General features: G+C 33.0%; 1 protein-coding gene across 3 annotated transcripts; it reads left to right on the plus strand.

The window, feature by feature from the left end:
• Window positions 1–12,298: 12,298 nt before the first annotated feature.
• On the plus strand, window positions 12,299–26,971 carry LOC148603737 (calpain-11-like). Of its 3 annotated transcripts, none has more exons than XM_088553021.1 (15): window positions 12,299–12,363; window positions 12,771–13,406; window positions 15,401–15,544; window positions 15,892–16,064; window positions 17,040–17,217; window positions 18,120–18,185; window positions 18,776–18,864; window positions 19,230–19,393; window positions 19,664–19,762; window positions 20,133–20,421; window positions 21,021–21,103; window positions 22,067–22,171; window positions 23,191–23,270; window positions 24,153–24,379; window positions 25,576–26,971. In XM_088553021.1, exons 2-15 carry the CDS (start codon window positions 13,023–13,025, stop codon window positions 25,592–25,594), a joined length of 2,100 nt encoding a protein of 699 aa, XP_088409147.1. In that variant the 5' UTR covers window positions 12,299–12,363; window positions 12,771–13,022; the 3' UTR covers window positions 25,595–26,971. The 3 variants fall into 3 exon arrangements, with proteins under 3 accessions (XP_088409147.1, XP_088409149.1, XP_088409148.1); XM_088553023.1 differs by having other exon boundaries at window positions 24,153–24,271; XM_088553022.1 differs by lacking the exon at window positions 22,067–22,171.
• Window positions 26,972–27,065: the final 94 nt, after the last annotated feature.

Genomic DNA, 27,065 nt, shown 5'->3' on the forward strand with positions numbered 1-27,065 from the left:
TATAGAAAGAAAATTATTCCCGCAACTCAACATCGACTTTTAAAAAATTACCTAGTTTGAACGGGTTAAAAATATAACAGGAAGGAAGGGTGGAGACTTATTAGATTTTTACCTTATTGAAAGAACTTTCTAACTTAATGGTTTTATACAGGAGGCTTGTTTTATGCTTCGACGTTGCGTACGTTGTTGGTGTCACATTCGATTGAACCGGGGCTTGTTACGAAAACCGAAATATTGCTATTAGAATGTGGAGTTATAAAAGGCTTTATAGATATGAAAATGTTGGAAAATGGTTGTTGTTTTAGGATTACAATCATAAATCTTTGAAAGATGCCGTTATTTGAGGTGGGCAAGCATTATTCGATCACAAGAACGTCCATTTTCATATGTGGACGGGTAACATTAAGAAATGCTTGCTTCCCATTTCACCAATATATCTAAGTTGTTTCTTGACATATTTTGATGAAGCAAACTTTTTGGGAAAGAGCAGTTTGTGCTGCAGACGATGTAATATTTTTCATGACGTAATGATAAGATCAAAGCGTATTACAATATCACAAATATCTCCCCTTTGATGTAAAAATGGAAAGAAGGCAATTAGAAGACAAAATGTTAGACATTTTTTTAAAGTTATACGAACAGCTTTTTTTTAATCGGGACTTTTATTAACTATATTGACAATTTATTACATAATCCCAATGAAAATATATATATAAAATGTTCAATCAGTCTTTTTATTAAAAGCATCTTTGTCCGTATTTCAAATATTTCAATTATTTTATTTCGACGTTGGCCATTGGCTACTTTCTTGCTTACGGTTGTACGAATTGTATTTTTACCAAAGTATATTCAGGCTTAAAGGACATCATGTTTATTCTAAAAAATAATGGGTTTATTGTCTAATCGTAGATAAATACGCACGTATGTCGTGATGTCACGTTGTCATTTTCCCGACGTTTTCTACTCGTTGCGTGCTACCCAGTCCTTATCAAAAGCTTTTTTCGTTAGCTTTGAGTGAACTAATAACTATGAAATTTTGAATTTTACGTGTATATATACTGCAGATAGTATATTCTAAAAATAATGGTACTTGGTTGAACATGTATCTAAGCGCAGCATTTGGTCTGTGTCTAACCAAAATGTCAAAACATCTAAAATTTGTACATTTTAATTATTCACGCGTACACCATGTGAAATTTGAACGATTTTTTTCAAAAAGGCAAATGGTGTTGAGCCGATTTCTTCATATACTTTAAAATGTATTCATCCTCCTCTATGGTTTTATCATTTCATTTTTTCTTTGGCTTTACAAATGGGTTATATATACATATGTAAAACAGTGTCTAACAAAAATGTCACAAAGCGCATTTTTGACGTTTCCAAAGTAACGTTCTGTTTTGCGACGTAAAAACTCGTTTAATGTCAATTTTAAAATCAATAAAAAGTATGAGGAATCCAATGAAGAATCCAATGAAATAACAAATTTCGAAATCGGACCAAAAGAAAAAGTTACGAAAATATTTTTAGGCGTTGCCAACTTTGACTCCCTATATCTTGAAAACGGTCGAAAACACATAAAATCTGCTGTACATTTGTTTAGCCGAATTAGATAAAGAATAAAGAACACTTTAAAAATAGAATATTTAAACTTGAAAAAAAAAAAAACAATCAACATGGGTTTTAATAAAATAAGTATTTTTACCCTTTTTTTTCCGAAAGCAATAGGGGCAAATTAATTAGGAATCTTCTTAGTCGTTGGTAAAATCATATCATCATTTAATAACAATTCGTCAACCTTAACTAAAGTTATCGCACGCAAACAAAGTGTCCCCAGACCACGACGACGACGACGCGGACGACGACAGCGCCATAGCATTATACGACGCAATTTTTTTTTTCGTCGTATAATAAAAACGGGATATTTTGCTCTCTATTTGATTTGATTGGATTTTGGATCCGGGTTAAATTTAAGTAACTTACCAGATGGCGCTGAACGATATCCGCTAAATATGAATGAGTGATGTCAGGTGTTTGAGGGAGCGAGGGTTGACTCAAAACCCTGACTTGGGAGGATGACTTAGAGAGAGGAGAGTTCCACTCTAATGTCACGCGGGAAAGGGTCAAATGACCACCCCCCCCCCCTATGTAACACACTGAACCTAGATATATGCATTGTATAAGTGCATTATTTGTGTGTATTACGATTAAAAGTAGTCAAAATAAAGCTGAGAATGTGTACTTTAAAATCATAAATGTAATTAACTACACGAGTGTATGAGTATTGTTAACACGTGTGAGTAATTTGCCTCCATGCGGTCAGTTCGCAGAAAAGGTAAAAATGTGGATTTTCAGTATTATTTATTCAAGTAAATTTTGTGAAGAATTTCTACAATCATCGTACCATTAGCATAATGATTTTGGAAGCCTTATTTTCCAAGCTCCGCAATGGTATGCAACTTTAAGATGTCATTTGTCCTGGGAATTCACAGTGAAACTTTGAAAATTACTTTTTTAACACGTAATGTAATGGAAATGTTAGAAGTGGTTAGTGAGACCCCAGCATGTCCTATTTACAATGCAAAATCATGCTCGGTGAAAAATCCTTTTTAAATTCACTTAAAAAAAAAACGGCGCGATTGCTAATCAATGTTTACTGTATTTATTTTGGGTTTTGTTGAAGGAGCAGATTTTGCTTTGTTTTGTTTTGTTTTCTGGTGATTTGTTTGCTCATTACCTTTTTTTATGATGTTTTTATCAGAAAAATATGTTTCAACATTAACGAAGTCCATTTGAATTGATCAATGACAATCATGATACTCGATGTCTTACCAGTCCTCTTTGCTTCTTACTACCAAGGGGGGGGGGGAGTGGGGTTTAACGTCCTTCACTACCCTGTTTATATATAGTGTCTGCTTTAGACAAAAAATATATATATATCTGTGCATGATCAATTACCCTTGACGTAAAGATGCATTTTGTATCTGTATTATTTTCCCCTTGCATCACACCTTAACATTATTCTCTAGTTTCCTGCAAAAACTGGAAAAAATATTAGCAAAAATCATGAGATAAGGATATCCGTTATTTTGAAGAAAGACAATACCAAAGCGAACACAAATTAACTAAAAGAAACACACAAAAACTAGAGATTAAATGAGAAACCAGAAGTCAACCATAACACTACAACTGCTCACTAAAACCTGTGAGCAGTAGTAGTTTAAGCATATTATGCTTTCAGTAATATCACATGATATAACAGTAAATCTGATCTACAATGAACCTGTTTTTCAGGAAAAATACTGTAAGTTACATGTTTTGATTAAATGAAATTTACAAGTGAGTGAAGATTTTAATAATAAACCATGTGGAAATCTCAAAGAGTAAAACACCATACATTTGTATGTATACATGTACATTTGTATTTTAAACATAAGTATAAATGTATATTTTTTGTAAATTCTACAATAAACCTCAATTTAAAATCTTTCTTTTTTTTGCTTTTTTGCTTTTTATTTTGGTTTTAAAATTGTATTGTAATGTCTTTTCTTTAAGAAGGTAAGATTTGTTTAATTCTACATGATCAAGTTAAAATCCCTTTCCCTTTTTTCCACTGCAAATGTACGTGTAACCATGGGCAAAGACCAACTAATTAAAAACAAGTACTTTTTGTAGTTCATAATCATTAGGAAGGGGACTATATCATACAAAATTCACAGAAAATCATGATTCAGAAAAATAAATAGAAAAAGTGGGTCAGAAATCTGCTGTACAAAATGAGAAAATGACGTCAATCTCTTAAAAAACGGGCCGAAGTGGTTTATCGTTTATATGTGTTGCAGCATCCCCTATGGATAGTGTTGGTAACCATTTAAAAGATTGTTGTTTAAAGTTACTATTTCAATAATTAATAAGTCCGTATAGCCTCTAGGATGCAAATGTGTCAGTTGTATTTGAGTGGTGGGTCCACCCGCCATATTTACCAATTCACGTGAAGGTAAAACGTAAGCAAGTTTTAAACTACAATTTCCAACTTATACTGATGGTTTTCGAATGAAAGAAAGCAAAGACACTTGCATAAATAATTTATGAATGGCACAGTAATTGCAACAATTTAAAAAAACAAATTGTAATCAGACAAAATCAACGATAATTTATACATACCTTACGTAAACAAATTTCTAATCGACATGTAATAGTGGCGACATCTTGGTAAAGCGGAGTAGCGTTCCCTGATTCTATGGAAAAATACCACATACGGGCGAAACGGCGCTTGGCTTTCCTATTGGCAGTGGCTGATCGTTTATATGGTAACCATTTAAAAGATTGTTGTTTAAAGTTACTATTTCAAGATTAGTAAGTCCGTATAGCATCAGGGATGCAAATGTGTCAGTTGTATTCGAGTGGGGAGTCTACCCGCCATATTTTCCCATCCACTCGAAGATAAAACGTAAGCAAGTTGAAAACTAGGAATTTCAACTTATACGGATGGTTTTCGAATGAAACATAACACAGACACTTGCACAAATAATTTAAGGATGAAACAGTAATTGCAAAAATAAAAAAAAAAAATTGTAATCAGAAAAAATTAACGAAAATTCACACGTACCTAAAGTAAATTTCTAATCGACAAGCGATAGTGGCGACACCGGAGTTGCGTCCCCTGATTCTATGGAAAATAGAACTTACGGGCGGCCGGAGGGGAGAACAGAGTGTTTTGCTTTCTCGCTGTTACCAAAAATGACACCCAACACCGTATGCTACGTCTTCATTTAAAAAAGCGATCGCAAAGCCTATCGTTTCGTCTATTTACGATTGTACTCTTATGCTGCCACAAGTCAATATTATAAACTGAATGATAGAAGCTAGTTGATTCTATTGTTATGTACATTAGCTGTACCTATTATTTCTCTTACTGCTTAAAATTGTTATGCTGAAGCAGATGACAAATCTATCGATCTGTTCATCCCAGAAGAAGATAAGTTACTTCATCACACTTTGAGTTGTTTATCGCCAGTGCCACCCATCACATTGCGAACCTTGCAGTATTTTTTTACTCGATGTCCATTTGAACATAATTCACTAGTGTTGTATCAAGTTCAAGATCAAATGTTCTAGCGTTCATGTAAACACGGTTTGTATTGTACCTTGTTGATGACTTAATATTACATGCACCTGAATTTAATTTGTCTGTTACCGTTAAGTGAAGTTAATCAGACGCGTAGCTGAGGCCAAATTGAACTGTAGGCAAAATTACGGCAGGTTCAGGGCGGAGCTCTGGTAGGGGGTCCGGGGGAGCAAAGGCCCCCCCCCCGAAACTCCGCGGAGATGGCGTTTTAAAGCATCATTTATGCCTCTCCTGGTTGTATTTTATCTAAAAAAAAAATAGCAAAATTAAGTGCAGGCAAAAGCTTTTTTGCCTAACGGCAGCTACGCGCCTGTTAATGTATTTCTGTGGAATTTCAACGCCCTCATATGATAGTAGTGCTAGTAAAAACTGTACTTAAGAAAATAACAAATAACGTTTTGGGATATTGTCAAATGTAATACCATTTAAATCATAGCTTTATTATCCATAAGCATATACTGATTGTTTTAATATTGCCACTATTTTACTGAATGGATATAATCTATGCTGTACTTGCTCCTCGAGAGCCCTTGATTGGTCTAATAGACCTGTATTCTATGTATTACACAGGACCTACCTCATTTCACTTGCTATCTCCAAGGACAAACAAAAAATGCCAAAGGAGCTGCGCAATTTCAGCTATTGTGTGTTGAGGTAGTTGTGTTGTTAATCCCGTAAAACGTGGAATTTATTCTCATCATTGCGATAGAAACTTGGTATTGGTCAACCTAATTGTGATGACGAGCTTAAAAACAAAGCTGAACGTACCCTCAATTAAGAAGCTTATTGACGGTATCCGTGCTCTTAAGAGAAAGTATATGTTCTGTGTTACGATAAATATGAAATGCAGGGCTAAAGAAAGTATATTTTCACCGGGAAAAAGGGGTTTTCAATTAGAGAGTCAAAATCATCACGTCTGTCACAAAGTTTCGATTTCAAACGTCCTGTATCATCTATGAACAAGTAAAGGTCTAGATAGGAAGTATAGAAGACACGAAATTCGAAAAACTGAAATAAAAGGACCCTTTCCTCTTTATTTCTTTGGTAGCCCTTGTAAAAATCTTGCTTCATACGCATATACAGTGTAGGAACAGATCGACCAAGATAGCGCACAGATTGTTACCACAGTCATTTTATTGGTTTGCTGGAACACCTGTCCCGAAAATTTACAAATTGTTGTCGACCAGAAATTTTAACGGCATTAGACTACTGTACAGTCAATGTGTTTTTCCACAAAATAAGCATAATTTCTACCTAATGCTAGATGGGCATGTCTATTAGTTCCCTACTTTGTACATTCGTGAATAAGACCACACAAACTGACGTTGTCTCGTTATAAGGAAATGTGGTGTACAAGGTAGAAAAATCAAAAGTTTGTAAACTGTTACAAAAGATAAGGCTACTGGAAGAAAGACACTCCTGTTGGTAGTTAAAACCATGTCTAATCTAATGTCATTATAAACTTCGTATACAAGGTCGACACTGCAAAAAATCTGAGAAATAGATGGAAGAACCATTTCTACCTCGACCACAAATAAGTTCGATTTGTCATACATTGTAGTTTTCTCCAGCGGCTATTCGGCTTACCCGTCCGATACACCAGATCTATCTGTCAGTGTTTGTAATTTGTTGTTCGTTGTTTTTGTGTATATTCTATTTGCTTGAAATTATTTGTTCCCTTATGATGAAAATTCACATTACAAATAGTCAATTTCAATATCTCTTATCTTTTCGACAAAACCTCGGCAAAACATACAGAAAATATGCATTGAAATAAATGTCGTCTGCCTTATTTTCTACCATAACCTCTTAAAATATCCTTATTGCGGAAAATCAAAATCTTACAAAAATCTTATATCTTATATTAATTTGGGTGTCGACTATAATAAGGTTAACCCAAGCATTTTATGGCCATTTTGGTTTTAGTAAAGTCAAAGTATAGATTATTCCTTCATAAGCTCTACGTAATTTTTTTTTTTTTTTTTAGAAAACTCCCTCTTTACCCATATGCATTGAAATAAATGTCGTCTGTCTTATTTTCTACCATAACCTCTTAAAATATCCTTATTGCGGAAAATCAAAATCTTAAAAAAATCTTATATCTTTTATTAATTTGGGTGTCGACTATAATAAGGTTAACCCAAGCATTTTATGGCCATTTTGGTTTTAGTAAAATCAAAGTATAGATTATTCCTTCATAAGCTCTACGTAATTTTTTTTTTTTTAGAAAACTCCCTCTTTACCCATTTTTCGTGTTGATGATAACAGGTAACAATATCTAATGTTTGAAAAGCATTTGTTTTTCGTCGATCGTCTCAACTCTCGTAACGACAACTTTTCAAACTCTAAGAGAATAGATATCTTATGCCATTGGTGTATATTACACTCTGTACATACGCAGGCTCCAGATACAATACATTGTAGGTACATGTAGAACAGCACATTCATGGTGATTAATGGAATCTTTAATAAATAAGTATGTGTCAACAGTCGAACAAAATGGAGCTTCGGTTGTTAAGCATTTGAATGCTCTTTGTAACGAACTGAAGCGGTACCGCAACGAAACGAATTTGTTTTGTTTCGAGTTTAAGTAATTTCATTTATGAATAGATAACTAACATTTCCAGAAATATAACCGTCGGAATTAGTAATCAATTGCCACTTATTTTTTCAGCAAAAAGTATATTTCAGATTTATCCAATGATTTAAATATCAATTTAAATTTGTTGATCGTCTTCTCTTTTTGTGTTAATCTCTCTCTTCAATGAAATTTTGAAGTGAAAGCAAGGAATTTAAAATAACCACACAACTAGGAACATAGAAACAAATGTAAATGAACAATCTGAATTCCACTAAAAGCTGGGAGCATGAACCAGATCCACCTCGAAACAATTGAAATAATTTAGTTTCTTTGATTACGTGAAATTGAGACTGTGGTATTAATTCACCTGTACGTTCATCCTTTTTTGCTTATCCTCTGTAACTTCTAGACATATTGTGATATCTTCAAATATCGTGTGATATATGGTTTTGTGTACAAACGAAGTGAATAATTAAAAAAAGAATAATTACAAAAAGCAATGGTAAAAACCACATAAAACTGTTGCCTTCATTCTGTAGTACATGTTGTTCTAATTATATGATATAACAGGCATGAGAACAATTAAATCATGCAGCAGTATCACTTTGTATTACAATCATTATGACCTTAATTTAAACCATAGATTATTAAGTTATCTATTTCGTATGAAACAGCATGAAAAAGATACCTCTTATAATTTGGTACAGTTTTAATAGTCTACTGTATGGACATGTTTTGGTTTTTTAAAATTATAATTATTGCACATATTTACGAAAAATTAGGGTTCGCCTTATAACGTACTAACGGCGATGTCCATAGGTAGAAGTCTTAAATTGAAACATCTAGTGAGTTAGAGTCGCAATGCTGTAATAACAACACAACTAATTTATAATTTACCGACTTATTCACCGTGTCATATTTATCTTTCCATTTTCGTCTACCTTGGACTTGACTTTTTATGGACAAATCGGCGTATGTTTCTGCAAAAGCAGAGGACGCTTACCCTTCCGGTGCACCTGGTCCATGTTCCCAGTTTTTAGTGGACTTGTTGTTCATTTATTTTTGTTACTTTGTATTTGTTTTTCATGTCTTGTTTTTACTTTGGGATTGAAATCTTTTTATTTCCCCTAGAATCTTGGCAGCCCCAGAAATATCGGTACCTCACCGTCATGTATTACAATTGGAGATGATGAAGCTTTACGTTTTGACGATCCTCGAAGTTGTGCAAAAAAGATAGATAGCCCAATGTCGAAAGTGTCAACTTTCACGAATCAGACTGCAAGTCAAAGTACAAAATAAAGTATTTTACTGGTTTGAACGACCACTGCGATATAAGACATTTCATTTGTTATACATTAGTCTAGACCGACGATGTCAATCGTAGCAAAAACAAAGCTTTAAAAATAGTTTGGACACACACAACAAAAAGTAATACAATTTTATCTCGAGTTGAGGTAAAAATAATTTTTGTTTAGTTGATGAACTATTTTAGAATGTTTGCTTTCTCTTAATCAAAGAAAATGTAAGTCTCTATACACTTTCAGTAGTAGCGAGAATATGTTTTTAAGACTGCATGTTGTTATTGTAATAAAGCCAAAATCACACGCAGTGAGATATTATTTCTATGACAAACAATATACGTGTTGTTATTGAAATATATTAATTTTGGTCTTCCTTGAATTAAAAGTTCCATTGTCATAATCCAAAAGTTTTTTTTTAATTGTGAAAAAAATCAGCTATTATGACAATTTGTTGACAAATATTTCAACATTAAGCGATGTTATTACGTACTGCTAAATGCCATGGATTTCATAAAAATACCTCTATTTGAGATTTTCATCAATTCTTTAGTTTGTACTTAAATCTTCAGTTTCAAGTGATTTTTTTGGTCAAATTTCGAGTTGAAGAAGGATTTGAGGAAAATCTCAATTTGATATTTTTTTTTATGAAACCGAGCCCTGGTTATAATGTGTCCCTCTTAATCAGACAATTACCATTACTGACGTACCGTTGGTATTTACCATTGTACACATACATGTATGCAAAAATGTACATACAAACGAAAAACATCAGGATTGTCTTTCTTATACCACAACTATTAAATATGAGGTTGATATTAATACCTCCTCTGCCCGCACAAATCATTCTAACGAATCCTTACGAATAATCAATTCATATTCATTCGTATTTGTATTTGACTAATCGACATCCGTGGATAATTCTTAGTAACTCGTAGATATTTGCGTACATGTACATTAATATCCATTTGCGAAAGGAGGTGAAATTGTTTTGACATGCCAGAAGATTTGTACAGGAATATCAACGAATTTATTTGTGAAGAGCTCGCATATCAGTTTTAACAATTCGTTCGTATTTACACTCAATAAATCGTGAATTGTGATATTAAACTTACGAATGATATTGTGGTTCCGAAACGTTTCACATACACGAATTTACGAATTTAAACCAAATAGACCAACAACACGTAAATACACACACACATATAGCCTAGCTGGCCGAGTGGTCTAGGGTGCTGGACTTCGTGCAGGCGGTGTTGCCATAGATGTTACAGCGGTACGAGTTCGAGTCCCGCGGAAGGAACGCCAAAAATTTGCTTCGCAAATTGGACAGTTCTAACATCGTTGGGAATTTTTCAGACCCTTCTATAAGTTTACGTTATCTTCCATGTATCAATTTGATCCGATGGAGCAGTGTAGTGAATAGAGTCGTCACATTCTGAGACGTTATATATATATATATATATGTGTGTGTTGGACAACGTTTTGAACTGTTGTTTACTTCTTACGTCCAGCTTCAATTTCGTGTCGATCATCGCGCGCAACATCAGAACGATTTTCTGTTTGTAAGCGGTATTAAGGAATCAATAAATTAGGTGTTGGAGGGATTCCAATGACAACCACCGAAACAGATTTATTCCTATAATGCATTATTATATAATAGAGTTTTTTTATTAAGCGAGGGAAAAATAGGGTAGGTAGGTAAGTAAATTATTTTATTTTTCAAAAACATTTTACATTGAGTTAATGGGGAAACAAACTAGACTTTATTGGTGCTTGAGCCAATTTGGCTACACAATGTTTAGAGTAGACATAATATGTAGGTCGGTAGGGTAGTAGGAAACATATTTTGATGCCCTATGTAATGTTATTAAGTATTGTTTTTGTTGTTTTTAATTGTTTTACTCACATGCTGTATTAATTTTCTTTATAATACATTTGTATTTAGCAACGAATGATTGTTACCGGAAAGGGGAGAAATGTATGATGATATCACCTTAGAAATAGGGAGAGGAATGTTCCATGACAAACACTAAAAAAAAACGGAAAGGAGAGAATGTCTAATGACAATCAAAAAGATATAAGTGGTGAAAAAGGGGGGGGAGAATTTCCAATGACAAATACAAAGATGGGGATTGAGGGATGTCCAATGACAACCACCAAAAAGTAATATTCCAATAAAATAATTATAGAAGGGTACCGTCTTGCCTACTGTAAGCCCTGTTTACTTCTTATAAGCACGTGTTCACATAATATTTGTCATATTAAAAAATGAATGAGGATAACAGAAAAAAAAAGAAAACGGTAGGGCAGTAGGTCAAATAACGTTACAGTATAGAAATGAGGCAACAATGTTATAAGTATACAACACGGAAACGCTTCGATAACTGAATGGGTATACTTGATGTCTGGTACGAGAACACAATTAATTCCCCTTGGTTTTTCGAATGTAGTTCCAACTTTGGTAGTAGGTATCTTCCACATTTTGTTTATATTTTTACTGGAAACTTACTTGCTGAAGTTTTCATTAATCAATTCTGACTAAAAGTTGTGATTTGGTTCAGTGGAAGAAGGTTAAAATTTAGGACTTTTAACTCAGTTCATTTGTGATGTTTACCCCATCTCCGAATTATATGTATTAATTTCAGAAAATGATGGTAAAATTTTCTACAATTTATATATAAAATCCTGTGTGTACATATCTTTAGGCCAGAGAAGTTTTATTCAGTTTGCGCCGGTGGAATTTTTTAAATTTGCTCAAATTTGTATATTGAAATGCACTTGAAAATTAATTTCGGTCTCGTGCCGTCTGTGACTTGCATTTAAGTACACACTACAATTTTAGTATTAAACGTATTATACACACGTTATAGGTCAATGATTTAAATCATCTAACTACAGGTTTACTCACGATCCATGCAGGTCGATGATATGTTGAAGATATTTGGGGAACTTACATTAAATACCTTTTCGAAACAACCAATTAACATTTATAATGCAGATTCAAGATTGTGAAAATTAATTGAAAATTACTGCGAAATTATCTCTCCACATAACTGTCTTTTTATAATTAAGTAAATTTAAAGAAAAAAGATCAAAAGGGTACATACATTCTTCATCCCTCCACCTCCTTTACCTCCGCCAGTGACCTCCGCATTTTACCCCCCTCCTAATCAAGAATGATTTATGAGCGCTTAAATGCTTTTAAACTATAAACAGTTTCAAAAATATTTAAAAAAAAAAGAAATTATTTCATCTGCCTAATTGTGAGATTGGGGAGTATTAAACTTGAAAGATTAAGATCATAAGATTAATATTTATTTATTGGGAAAATACGTTCAACTAATGCACACACAAAGGTAAGTTTGTTGTGAACTTTCGAATGCTCTTAAAAAAATCATATCTGATGTCAATATTTGAAAAAAAAAATACAATTTCAACCATCCAATGACGACATACCTGATCAGTTCATTCTGGACTTCCTTTTCACTTGACGTTCTAAAACCTGCCCATTTTGGTCAGTACAGCAAGAAAGTACACTTTTCATTATTATTGACCTGCTCGTTAATATATTGCTGGGAGTTAGACTTTTCCCTTTATTTTTTTTCTTAAATGTTTTGCATGTAACAAAAGCAGCTTATGTTTACCCTATCGGTACACACTAGACTATGCTACTCCATTCTTTTAAATTGTCTAATAGCTTGTGATAACCTATGTATTTATGTTTATTTTCGGTGTTATATGATATTCATTGTTTCTGTTTTAGTGAAGTCCTTTGATTGTCAAACTTTTTACAGAATAATTGCCAAAATGGAAATAAAGTTGTATACCTCCAATATTATACATGTATTACATAACTACAAACTTAATAAAGCTCACTTTCCGAAATGAAGACTACATGTACAATTCTCTTCCTGACGCAAAATAATCATAAAGATAAAAGGAATTAAGAAAATAAAAAAAATATACATCCAAATTCATGTATTGATTTGTCCACTACACAAATGTAGCTTAAGACATGGGATGTATGTCATCAACAACCACTAGGGATGACTCTCAAATATGGACCAATATACACAGACCTCAACAAGCCGCATCAGCAAAACATAACTTAGATGATAAATCAGAAAACAATGGCCGAAAAGTCAACAAACGTAACATTAAGACACAAAAAGTAAAGATGAGTAAAACATACTTCGAACCATGTCTGTTATATGTAAATGAACTAGGTCATTCGAACTACCATCTCAATGACCTTGGGTTGTATGAATATGACATTGAGCTGTCCTTAAAGATTCAACCAAAGAAGAAACGACCGAAGTGCAAAGGATTGTGGGAAGATGATTCTTTTGACGAATACAAATTTAATCAGTTCGGTGACGTCACTCTTTTGCGTCCAAAGGTAAGTACGACTACTTCATAATACCGATTTTACTTGATTGGCGCGTGTTTAAGGAATCATTGTAATAATATTTCGGTCTATGAAGAAATAATCTCAATCATCATATTGAGCACACTTAATTTTTTGAAATGTCATTATTCTGAGGTGAGTGTTTCATTTCAAGGAAAGCGCAGTGCTTATGTTTTTCTAATTATTTTTCAAAGTAAGAAAAAAAGAAAATGCCTTCAATTTTAAAAAGCAAAGTTTTTGTGTGAAATTGAAATCAATGGAACCAGAATTGGAACGTTGATCAAAATATTATAATATAGAGACAACGACTAGACAACAAATAGTCATGCAAGAAGGGAAGTAACAAACACATAGCAAACTGTAAATGAGTAATCAGGAATCCACTAAAAACTGTGAGCTTGGACAAGGAGCACCGGTAGGGCACGAGTTGATCTTAAATGTCACCTCTGGGGTAGAATATAGAGGACAGGAAATATATGACACGGTGAACAAATTGGCGGAGATGGATACACAATAACGATACACAAGTTCAAGAAGACGAACATAAAACTTTTGTAGTGACGACTTCAATCTTGTGGCAACATAACCCTGTTTCAAAAATCTAATTGTAAGAAGTCTAGCACGGTATAATAAGTGCGCGTAGTTGTGGCAAGGCCTGGTATTACGTACATGTAATATGATGCAGGTGTAACCTGTAAGAAGTCTAAGTTGAATATATTGGCATTTTAAAGAATTATGATGTCCTACACATTTTCACATTAACTAGAACGGAAGCAAAATGCCTATAGCTTAAACCTCAATTATTTTTTTCATAACTTAATAAAAACTTTGAGGTGTGAGCTATAGGCAATTTGCTTTCGTTAAAGATACGAAACTATAGTAAGATCTTTACTTTGTATTACAAATACTTTTTCATCCCTGTGGCTTTATTTTCTCTTTGACATACGTGTGTATTCCATTCTTGTTTTAATGTTATCTTTTGAGTTTACGAGGGTACATGCTCGGGTTTATTATAACTTTTTGTCAAACTAAAATCAGGGCCTCAGTGCTTCCAAGGTATATGGATTACAAATATGGCGGCTTCGTCATCAATGAGTTGTGATACGAGTATTTTCGCAAGGAAGTCTCGCATATCTCTGCTGGTAGAGACGTAATCAATAAGAGCAATGTGGAGATTTGAGTGTCATCATTGTCAAAGTTTTTGTTCAGTACAACTAGTAAATGAATTGTGTTTTGACAGAATAAATCATGCAAGTTACTTGAATTCTTATTGAGCGTTAAACCCTTTCAATTGAAGTAATGGAAAATCTATACATACACGTATTTTAAGTGAGGAAAGTCCGGGGCTGGACTTACGGTCCTTTTTTTATTTGGAAAATGTTGCATGTGGGGTATATGTGATATGACAAGACGACTTTCTCTAGTTTTGTACTGGCTGATTTGGTAACATCTATTATTTATAATTATAAGCTGGATTGAACGCATGGTTCCAAATATTATTATAATAATTAATGTGACTTGACGGGTTGAATTACTTCAGTTGATATGTAATATTGATACCTGGACGTGCTTCCTGAATTTCTACGTGATCGCACAAATACATTTGTATATTTCTAAGTAATTATAAAGCCAGTCTATATACAATATTCTGATTAATGGACTTTAACAGGAAATTGCCAATATTCGAGCAGGCGAAATAAAAATATAAATGAAAATATTGAAATGGTCCGGTCGATACTAAAACAAGATAACTTTTGGTTTGAACATTTCACTGTTTTCAGAAAACTTATAACCGAATTTAACGAAAGGATTGATACAGTTAGCTGTCTCAGTAGAATGCTTATTTTTCATCTTTATAAACATGCAAAAGTGTAACTCAAATTACTGCAAAATTCATACAATCATTAATGCATGTATAATGTGACATGTAACAGAAATGAATCTAGCTTTGTGTTTTTGTAAACCACATTTCTTTTTGTTTATAGGAGTTTCGGAATCACACTGGCGAATTTCTAGTAGAGGACTTGACGACTGATACTGATCCCCATACATGTACTACTCATAATAAATTTAGAAAACTTTTAACCAACATCGAACTGCTCGAGGAAGATCCGTATCTACTACAGAGGGTGAGTAAACTGAGAAATCATGTAAAGATATGGGAAAAAACTCTTTAGAAGCCATATTTTTGAAAAAAAAATGGATAAAGTTAAAAACTTTCATGTAACTTAAAATCAACGATTACGGGTCAACATGTACTTTCGAAAAGGGTTTGGCAATTTCAAAAGACAATTGTTAAAGTGAATGCTATGCAATGCTCATATTTTGAAAAAAAAATCTATATGCGCGCGGACTTGACATTCAAAGTGAAATATCTCATATTCGAAATGAAGACAACAAAGACTTTGACATTTTATAATAGAAAAACATAATAAATTGACAGAAAGTTAACAAAAGTAAACATTACATATGGTAGGTTCTGCCAGATGACGATGTTCCAAAATATGACGGCATTTTTCATTGCCGACTGAGTCGCTGTGGATTATGGGAAGACATTTATGTAGACGACAGACTACCTGCTTCCAACAGAGGTGTGATGTTCAGGAACCAATCCATATGGAAGCAACTGCTTACAAAAGCTTACGCCAAGTATGTCTCCGTAAAAAAAAATATCGATTTTTGAAATATGTTTGTTTGTTTGTTGGGGTTTAACGTCCGATCAGCAATATTTCAGCTATATTCAGACGATGAACATGAAATTGTTGATAAAATGAACATGAAATGATGATGAAATGAAAAAGGGATGGGACACAAGGACAATAGGGTCGACAGATTGTGATTGCCGCTGGAAATAGGGAGAGGTGGGTAGGGTCGGGCAATTTAGCCTCCTGTGGCGGAGCCCTATGGTTCCTACTCCGGGAGAATACCACAGTAGGGTTCTTTAACGTGCGAGGAATGTGGCATCTTTCCCAACACGGTGCACCACTATGGTTTGCGGTCAAGTTTTCCGTATTATAGCCTGACAACCCCAGCATGTAACACGCAAGGGGTACTCCATTCCACCACCTGGGGCCCACATTCCAGTTGCTCTGTGGGCAGAGCGCCCTAGCCCCTGGCTAGGGTTCTGTGCACTATTTAGTCGCCTTTTACGACAAGCTTAGCGCTGCTGCAGGCCTATTCTTTTAACACCCGGACCTGCACGGGGATTTTTTGAAATAACCTAAGAACATGACCTAATTAATTGATTATATGAAATATATTGCATTGTATATATACGTAGTTTACGGAAATTCTCTAATATGCAAGGAAAAAAAAACTAGATGCCCATGAATTTCAATAAATCAAAATAAGCATTCAAATGAGTGAAAGTGTTTTATATGATATATCTACGAATGACCGATAGTGCCATGAATTCTTCCACATTTCCCGATTGATGATGGACATTTCTCAGTTCCAACTAGACATTTTTCACTTCCAAGTTGACATTTTCACATGTTCACTGGAAATAATGTTAATTTAGGAACTAAACAGACAACTGATTTATATATCATAACAATTTTTAAACATATGCTGTCGCCAATGATTGATAATGATTCATTAATCATTCAATCCTTTTCTATATAGATTTACAGGGAGTTTTTCAGAGCTGGAAAAACATGGTTTTCTGGACATATATAGATGCCTAACTGGGGGAACGGGGTACGAGATTCAACTTGTCAACACACGTCTAGAGATGGCAAATACGTTGAAAAGGATGCGTGAAGCTCTCAATCAGGGATCTATAGTCACGTGTTTAGTAGGGGTATGAATGCTATAGTCAATGATATATTTTAAACTTTTTTATTCTCATAAATAACACTATAACAAAAAAACGTCGAAAATAGTAGCAATTCCCATAACTTATATACTGTTAGACTCTTTATTTCTATGTAAAAACAAACATTTTACAAAAATGTTGTCTTCAATACCCAACTGACCTCTCGTTCATACTAATGTTACACACAAAATAAACACATAAAAGCTTTGCATTGAAGCAATTGTTTAGAATTCAGTAGAGTTGGTTCACATTGTTGAAAAACCCCAACGAACAAACGATACTTTTCTGTCTACAGATGCTGTATTATTACGTAACGATTGTCCTTTCTGCATTTAGATCTGCATTTTTGAGAAAATCACAATTTCACAAAGTTCTAAATGAAGCTAGTTATGTGATCTGAAAGTGTTTCTGAAGAAGATATTTAACTGAAATTGTTTTTGGCATGCATGAATCGCCTCCTGTCTGATATCTGTAAAGATTGCTACTTGCGCACGACAAAACATTATAAAAAGAGTCAACATTACACCTATTTATATCACCAGTGCTTGAATAACTGTTAGTCTATTTTATTACAACGAATTTCTCCTAAACTGATTATTTTACAATCTATACGAGGTTAGTGTGAATTGCATAAGTGAGCCATAAGCTTGACAAATACTATCCGAGGTGTACTGCGTTCAAATATATACCAGAGCCTCAACATGATTCATTTTTTACGTTGAACCTAAATAAATGTGTTATTTCAACCTAGTAAGTAAATGCAAGAGCGTACAATGTCTACGCTTAATTAGCACTGGTTGTATTTGTCTGTTGCGTGTGTGTGACCACATGTACTGAGTGCTGTCAACTAAAGACCTGGCCATAATCATACCTCGCCATCTCTTCAGGTAAACAACGACCAAGAATATGGGCTGACCAGTGAAGAATTAGTTCAAGTCAAGAAAATTATTCAGGTATTTCAAAACTCGTTGAATGTTCAGAAGTATGTATCACGAGAGTAGAAACCCGGGAAGTATATAGTGATTATACTGTCCGTTTTCCGTCCCCAGTTTTAATCTGCAACTCTTCTAAAGCCGCTGAATGTAATTTGCTGAAACTTTCGCACATTCTTTTTAAATTGTTCACCTTCTCTCTTGTTTTTTCATTTAATGGCGCTAGGGGGTTTCTGGTGCAAACATGTACTTTATCTTTAGTCGACCAATAAGGACTATCTACACATCTTAAACTCTTCTAAAATGCTAGAATTAAGTGAAATTTCCAGTCATTCCTTATCACATGGTGCCATCGTACACCTTCTCTTTTGTTTTCCGTCTGAGTTACTTTTGGGTTTTCCTATGTAGTTTGTAGGGAGGGGAAAAAGAGGTGGTATCACCAAGTAAGCATTTCTTTTTTTCTAGTTTTGTACTTGTGCTTTATAGCGTTCTGGAATAAGAGTCGCATTTATTCTGTATGTTATAAATCACTTCATAATCAGTTCAGTAATTTTGTTCTTACCCTTCATTCAATAATACTAAAAAACATGAAAATTAAATTTATATTTCAGGTTAAAACAAAACCAGACAAACACTTTACCTTAGTTGAGCTAAAATTGTGGTTTGGCACGACGCAGTGGAACGGTCCATGGTCTAGAAGGTAAGTTTAAACTTTGTTAATGGCAAACACATAAAAACAAAATGATTTTGATTAATAAAGTGGATAACTCAGTGTAATTGTGTCTGACCTTCAGCCAACCTTACGTTGCATCTTAGGGAAAAACACTAGCATTCTCTAATAGATTGTGACCTCATAGTACAGACGTATTCCGTAGAAAAAAAACCTTGTGCGCTGCAGATTTGAATTGAATTAATGTCATAGGTCATTGTTGCATGGTTAATTTTACATCAAGAGGTGATGTGTATATTAGCTTTGTTATTGGTGGGGTGGGGGATGGGGAGTAATTAATCGAGTGTAATTTGATAAAAAAAAACTGTGTTACTGTACTTAAAATGGATTTACAGAAGTGCCGAATGGGACCTGGTAGAATCGAGGACTGATATACCAGCTTCAGCATCTGAGGGAGAGTTCTATATGTCCATAGAATGTTTCATGAAGCACTTTGAAACAGTGACCATTTGTAATTTAATTCCAGAGCAAGACAAACTAGGATCGGAAGAACGATCAAGTAATTTACTGTTTCAGTTGAAAATGAAAACCTTGCTTCATTGTATATATCCTATTATTGACAGAAATGACGTCTTAATTTTGTGTTTTGTGTTATTCAATGTTAAGTTTTATAATTGTTTCTATTTACGCAGTGAAGTAAAGAATCAGTAATTTGTTCATGTATTATTTTTAAGACGCCAGTCTGCACAGCTTGTTGTGCTGAATAACTCAACCCTATGAGTGCATGACGTTTTCACTTAGTAACAATTTTCCATTGTCTGTATTTTAGACTATATTACTAAAATATACAGTGAATGGAGGGGTTCTACAGCAGGAGGTCTGAACTATCTTAGGAATCCAAAGTATCTTATTGCATTGTCTGACAAAGGTAACACTGTTAACATAAATGTTTATGTTAGACTACTGTATTCTGAAAGAACGATAATATTGTTGAAATACCTATCAGTTTGTTTTTGTTGTAAAAATAATTTTCTACGCTTTAGCTTTACATAAAGTTACATTGAAAATACACAAAACAAAACAATAAAAAAAAACCAAAAAATAAAATTCAAACAAACAAACAAACAAACAAACAGAAACAAAACAATAAAAATATAATAAAACAAAACCAAACAAAATAAGAGCATATTATATATAATAACAAGCTAAATCTAAAACACTGAGAAAACATGAACTTCGTGACAGATAGTTCTCTTTCTTGTAAATATACATATGAAAAACACTATTACATTCAACAGGTATTGAGCAAGATGGGAAAATTCGGATAGTCGTGCTACTGGAACAAACTACGCAAAAGACAAACGTGGCCGCGATCCGTATAAAACTGTACAAGGTACGCATAGAATGTAAGCAGGGTGTAATTTTAGAAGACATTATGGAAGATGGTGTATGTTTAAAGAGAATGACAGTTACCACAAGTCTAAGGATAATACCTGGTCAGTATCTGATCGTACCTCATACAGACAGAGAGGATATAGAGACAGAATTTATGATCGCAATATACACACCGACACCAATTCAACATGTCAGTTATATTAGTAAATTATCCTTCAGGAACAAGTGAATCAGTATGACATTTGTTTTTGAATAGTTTATTGGGTCTGATTAGTTGTTTAAATATGTACATATGTACAACCAATATCAATATTTCTATTTAGTTAAAAATACAAACAAAACGATACTAATAAACAAACACAAAAAAAACAAAAAACAAAAACAAAAACAAAAACAAACAAACAAACAAACAAACAAACAACCAAACCCCTTCAAACAAAACACAAAAAAAAACCGAACTAAATAAAACAAAACAAAACCAAAATACAAACACACAAGTCATCATATTGATATATGAACTAACTCAATCGTTTTACTATAGTCCACAATAAATCTTATAGTTAAAGAAACTTAAGACGCCATGGATTATCTTGGCCTTCGCCTTGAACGTCTGTTTTTACGTCTGATATGTTGTTTTGTTCGATTCGTTAGTAGATCTTCGTCAATGGTCCTTTTTAAAGTTTTGTTTTTTTCACATAATTACCCTCGTTTATTCTCTCTGTAAAGCCAACATGCCATTACAAACTAATTTTAAAATACCTATCTCTACATCATATGGCCCTAAATGCTTGCAGATCGATTGTCAGTAATACAGCAATACTGGTTACCAGGGATAACTTAAATATTAAAGCAGGAAAGCTTGACACACGACTACGTAAGTAAATTTTTGTGGCATTTCATTGAAAATACAGATGTTTTATCTTAAACAAAACTGTATAAGTAAAGTTTTGAAGTAAAAACGTTTTATATGATATTTACATCATATTTATTTCTGTTTTGGTATCGCCGGATAGAATTTATTGTTATTGATTTTTTTTTTATCAAAAGTAGTTTAGACTGTTACATTTTTGATTGTGGTTTCCAAGGGCCAAAACAAACAAATAAAAAAAAAAATAATAAAACAACTAATAATAAAAAAGTATAAAATAAAAATATATGAAGCAAATTTAGTTTGAAAGGTAAAGCAATGAACTGAAAGAGTAATCAAGAGAACCAAGGTTTTAGCGGTAAAAGAATGTAATCCAGGGACAAAGACCAGACATGGAAAACAGACATACACAAAGAACATAAAGTAACTTAAATCATACGTACAAAGTAACAAAAGCAAATGAGCAAATCGGACTCCACTAAAGACTAGGAGCATGGACCAGGTGCACTGGTAGGGTTAGCGTCCTGTGCTTTTCCAGAAACACCCGACGAGTTGCTTACAAAAAGTCAAGTCCGGGGTAGACGAAAGAGGAAAGGAAAACTATGACACGTTGAACAAATCAGTTTTTCATGGCGCTGAAGATACGCCGTAACGATCCACGAGTTCATGATGACGACTATAAAACTTTTGTAGTGATGACTTCAATCTTGTAGTAACATAGCCCTGTTCCAGAAGCCTATGTGTTAGAATTCTAGTGCAATACATAAAGTCTGCGTAGTTTCGGCAAGCTTAACGGAGGAGTTGTGATATGAACACATACACATAATTGCTATTGTCAAAGTCTAATTTTGTGAGTAAAATTTTTAAGGCAGTTGTAAATGTAAGCTGTAGAAGTTATGAAACGATAGCGATATTATTATAAAAAAACATTTAAATAATAGTCTTAAATCAATATAATACTTTTTAAAGATCACGTGAATCATTTATGGGGCAAGTGGAATTTTTCCAAAGAGGACATACACACCAACGAGTTCCACAAAAATCCACAGTTTGAAATCTGCATTCATCAGATGGGTATAGTAGCGAGCACGAGTTCATCGTTGCACTTAAAATCACACGCATACAACTCTTTTGTGTTAATCATGCTGCATAAATGATTTCTTTGAAAAACATAAATGTTCACTTAGTATTTGAGGCTATGACACATGACACTGGAGTAACAGTTGAAAACTTGAAAATGATCTTACAATTGTCAAGATGTTTTGGGATTAGTTTGTTTTTGATATACTATACGATCATCATTTTTAAAGGTTTTATCCCCTGGACAAGTATACAGATTATCCAGTGGATATAAACTTATCAACTGGAAATATTTTTTGGCAATTGAAAAATTTGGCCGAGATTGACTTAAACTCTTGTCTTTTTCAGCTTATGCTGTTTTATTTACAATAAATAAGGAAAATACAATGTTTATACAAAATTATGCACTTGTGTGCAACTATGAACTAAAGTAATGCACTCTTTTATTTTTTGCACATTCAACTAAATTAATAATTTTGCCATTGAATGTGACAGAGATTTTGCATTCTGTGAGCTATTGCCATCACTTGGCTTCCGTCGGCGTTATCGTTTGTCTTTAACACTTTCTTCAAACATCTTCTCCTCTGTACATGGTACTACTGAATGGATTTGGAAGAAACTTAAGATGATTTTTTTCTGCAAAAATGACCGTTTAGATATTTGACATGTTACAAATCCTGTTAGAGTTATTGCCCTTGAAAGGCAAAAAAAAAAATAAATAAATAACCAGGTGAGCGATTCAGGCTCCTGGGGGCCTCTTGTTAAAGTCGTAATATTAATCTCAATTAATCATTTTCTCCCACAATTTTATTTTCAAGTAACAGTACTTATCGCTGACCCTTATATCCTTGATTTGATACAAACTGTAGCAATATATAACAAGAATAAATTTAAACAATCTAGGGAAAAAACGATACGATAAAGGTGTTAAGATTCAGAAATAAAACCTTAAACACCTGAAAAAAAAACAATAACGTAAAAAAATTGTAATACTTATCTGAAATATTTTGTAGGAAAACCAGTAACTGTTAGATTCAAGCTTTTGAAGGACAATCTACAGCCTGAAGCTTGCACTGGTATCAGAGTCTTCAAGGTTGACATCTGAACATTTGTTATTGCAAAGATAAGCCTTTAATATTTTGAAGTAAAATATATCTCGATTTATTCTTTAGGCAAACATTTTTAAAGCAAATAAGCCTACAGAAAAATTCATTGACGAATCTATTGAAATGGTTCAATACTTTATTTTACACTCTGACAGCAAACGTTGTTGCAAGAGATATACAAGAATGAAATGTACAAATACGTGACAAAAATATGTTTTTATCTATCAATCACATCCTTAAATTTATTTACCACGTGTTTTTATATATGGATTATATAAACTTATATGGGAAGTAAACAGATATGATCGTAAGCATGACAAGATAACAAAATCATTGCAATTCTCAATAGAAATATAGACACATTTTGTATCACTTAAGCATGGTTCTGTCGAAAAACCAGGCAGTGGTGATATATAATATCTCTAGATAATCGATGATACTGTTCAAGTACATTTGCTATATTCTGAAAACAACTCTTCCTATATTTATTTCTTTGGATCTGTCATAATTCCTGAATTTGTTTTTAATGGTTATATGTAGAAGAACGTTACCAAATGTTAAGCGTTAATATCTTCAGGGGACAACTTTGCACTTTTATTTTTGATTACAGTTTCTTTGAGACCAACTGAATGATTTCCAATCATAACATAATTGGGATTAAGAAATGCATAAATCATTTATAAGCTTCCGTCCGGTTCTAAGGAAGCGCTGCACTTATTTCATTATTTCATTTTACATTCAAGTAGTACAAAATAAGTTTGATGGGTATTATGTGTAATTTTCAGTAAAATGCATTGTAGGGTTAAGATATACCATTATGTGTACATACAGATAACATCATTAGTATTGTATAACACTTTTGAATTTAGATGAACGAGGAACACCAGCTACCATACACCAAAAACTGGTTAGAATCTATATGGAATGACCCAGTAAAATGTCATGATGGTTCAATAGAAGGTTGGCACTGGAACCAGATAGCCCCAACGTATGTATTACAGCCTGGAAGATATATTGCTATTGCGTGGGCAGATAAACATAATTATAAATGTACATTCTGTCTCATTGCCTGTTCATCATCCGGGATAACTATCAAGTAAGTCATTGAAGGATTATGAATGAATTAATTAATAGTGCTTAATTTACTTGTTAATCTCGTTGCCTGTAGTTTTGCATATGAAAAATAAAATCAAACGAGATATTAAATTCAGTTTCTAAGATCTGACTAGTATAATATTTACAATAATGCTAGCAGCGGCCAAAATGTCATCGTTTTGTTACCATGGATTTATTACTTTTATTGTCAGAGCCTTTCAGAACATGCTTACTAGTTTTGTTTATACCTTTTTAACCTTATTGTAACCTCTGAAGGTATTTACTGTTTAGTATTAATCTAAAACTCGTTACGTTAAATTGTTTCATTTTTCTTAATTCGTTTTTTTCCTCCTCTATTCCACATGTACAAGTATTTTGAATAAGCAAATAGATTTTGTCTACTCAGGCACAGTGATACATATATAACATTTCATTGCACTATTTTACAGTTGAGATCATCAATGTAGGATATTAAAATAGTTCTAAACATTAAATAAGGTTGACAATAAAATGAGTTCTTTACTCACAGCTCTTTGCGTAAAATTGATCTAGCTCTACGAAATTGTTTTAAACAGAAGAGGGCGTTATTTATGCTAACATTGCTTTGGGCATGAAAATGAGAACTATTTTATCTGTCAAACTGCAAATGGACCAAACAATGCATAGTTGCGTTCGAAATCCATGAAATCATGCATGGAACATTCGATGTCTGGTATATCTTTGTTTATATAGCATCATTATGTCTGAATCAAGGGTTCATTTTACAAATATTTCTTTGAACATTATGCCTTTTAAGGTAGTGGTTAGAACGGAATTTACATTAAAACTCAATGATTAGAAGCAAACATACGTACTAATGACAAAGAGAGCAAGCTAAAGGTATAGAGATAGAGGTAAATGAGACAAATATACTACCAGACAAAGAATATAAAGATACTTGATTGCAAGGAGATTATTCACCAGAAAACGTTATTACACAATTTAAGGCTGACAAAAACCCAGTGTATTTAATTTATATTTATGAATGGTCTAAGCAAAATATATTCAAAGATGAAGTTCTAAAAGCAGCTCTAAATACCGACTAAAACAACCGATGGCTAGGAAGGGAATATGATTTTTTTTAAACAACGTGGTATCATTTATTTAACCGAAGCAGTTGTCATTTAATTTGACTTTTATATCTTTTTTTCAATACAGATCGCATTACCACACATAGAAGGAACACGAAAAGTTTGAGAATAATGATGGCCTTGGGGTGCAACCGATATAAAATGTACTTTCTTTATTGAAGAACAAAACGTGAAGACTTTTAAAAACTGACTAGAAGATTCATGTTACTAAGAAGGAGTATCTATTTTAAGACAAAAACGTCATGATTGTACATTGCTTACTTGCAAAAAAAAAACATTGAATGGTTTACAACAGTAAATAATGGAATTGAATACCATATTCTTAAATTTTACAAAGTATTTTGCTTTTGAAATATGTATCTGCTATTCTGTTTATTTAATAATATAAACTGGAATATTCAACTCTATGAAATAACCATTCGGTTAACATAATGGTTATATTTTTTTGTTATGTAATTTTCTCTTTACAAAGTGTTTGTTTTTTAATAACATCGGTTCAAAATTTTAGATAAGTGTTTTTTATACACTTATCATATAAAAACACAATATTTTTCCTGCCCCACACACACTAGTGTTCAATGTTGTTTAATAAACCAAACATTTACAGCTTACTAAGGTTATGGCCGATTTTTTATGCTATTCCAGGGCTCTTTAGTGTTCAGTCATGCAAAACTAAAATAAACATTTTATAGATAACGTTTTATTTGAAAGCACAGAAAGATATCATCCTGAAATTAAAAGACAAATGAATATAACAGGGCTAGTAAAAGTATTGACAAAATGAAATTACAATTAATTTTATGAAATTAAACAAAAATTACTGCAGATAGATAATTGAATTCTAGATATCGCGCGCATTGTGGACACAAATGATTCTGCAGACAAAAATACCTTTCTAAAAGGCTTCAACTGGATAAGCTGATGCTATTCAATTAATTCAAAAGTTAAACACTTCTTATAATTACACAATTTTGAGAAGACGTATTTGACTTCACATTCAATATTTTTAACTAACAGGTAACCTGCATTTTGGATTACAGCGATGGTAAAGAGAGTAATCAAGAGAATCAAAATTCAAGCGGAAATCAAAATGATATATCCCAATGATAAAAACTAGACAGGGAAAATAGACACCCACTACAAAAACATGAGATATCAAGTTAACACGTACAAAGAAACAAAAGTACTGAGCAACCCAGACTAAACGTAAAACTGGGAGCATTAACTAGTATTTGTTTCTAGTCAATAAATCAATAACATCTATTTATATAAATAAAGTAGTATTTTAAAAATTTAGTGTATCTTTCCAATATTTACAAAGTTATTACTGAAGTATATGTTATATTTTTACTGGGTATGTTTTGTGATACGTCATGACCTGTTAATAAAACCTTGCTTAACTAGAAGTACACATCACTAAATGCAAAACACAATTAAATCAGAAACGAAAACAACGAACACAATGATCGATATATCAAAAAGTCTAGAAAAATAAAAACTAGAAAAAAAAAGACTTTACAATCTGTTAAAACAGAAACAATGAACACTAATGTGGTT

Source organism: Perna viridis, chromosome 11 (assembly GCF_037379345.1).
Source record: "Perna viridis isolate PV_CMFRI_1.1 ecotype Kerala chromosome 11, ASM3737934v1, whole genome shotgun sequence".
In the NCBI taxonomy this organism is placed as follows: domain Eukaryota; kingdom Metazoa; phylum Mollusca; class Bivalvia; order Mytilida; family Mytilidae; genus Perna; species Perna viridis.

Excerpts from the sequence above, each read along its gene's own strand:
- LOC148603737 (XM_088553021.1), top strand. The coding sequence starts at position 13,023 with ATGGGATGTATGTCATCAACAACCACTAGGGATGACTCTCAAATATGG. Across the intron at positions 18,186-18,775 it reads AAGTCAAGAAAATTATTCAG|GTTAAAACAAAACCAGACAA; the intron begins GTATTTCAAAAC and ends TTTATATTTCAG. Across the intron at positions 22,172-23,190 it reads AATCTGCATTCATCAGATGG|GAAAACCAGTAACTGTTAGA; the intron begins GTATAGTAGCGA and ends AATATTTTGTAG.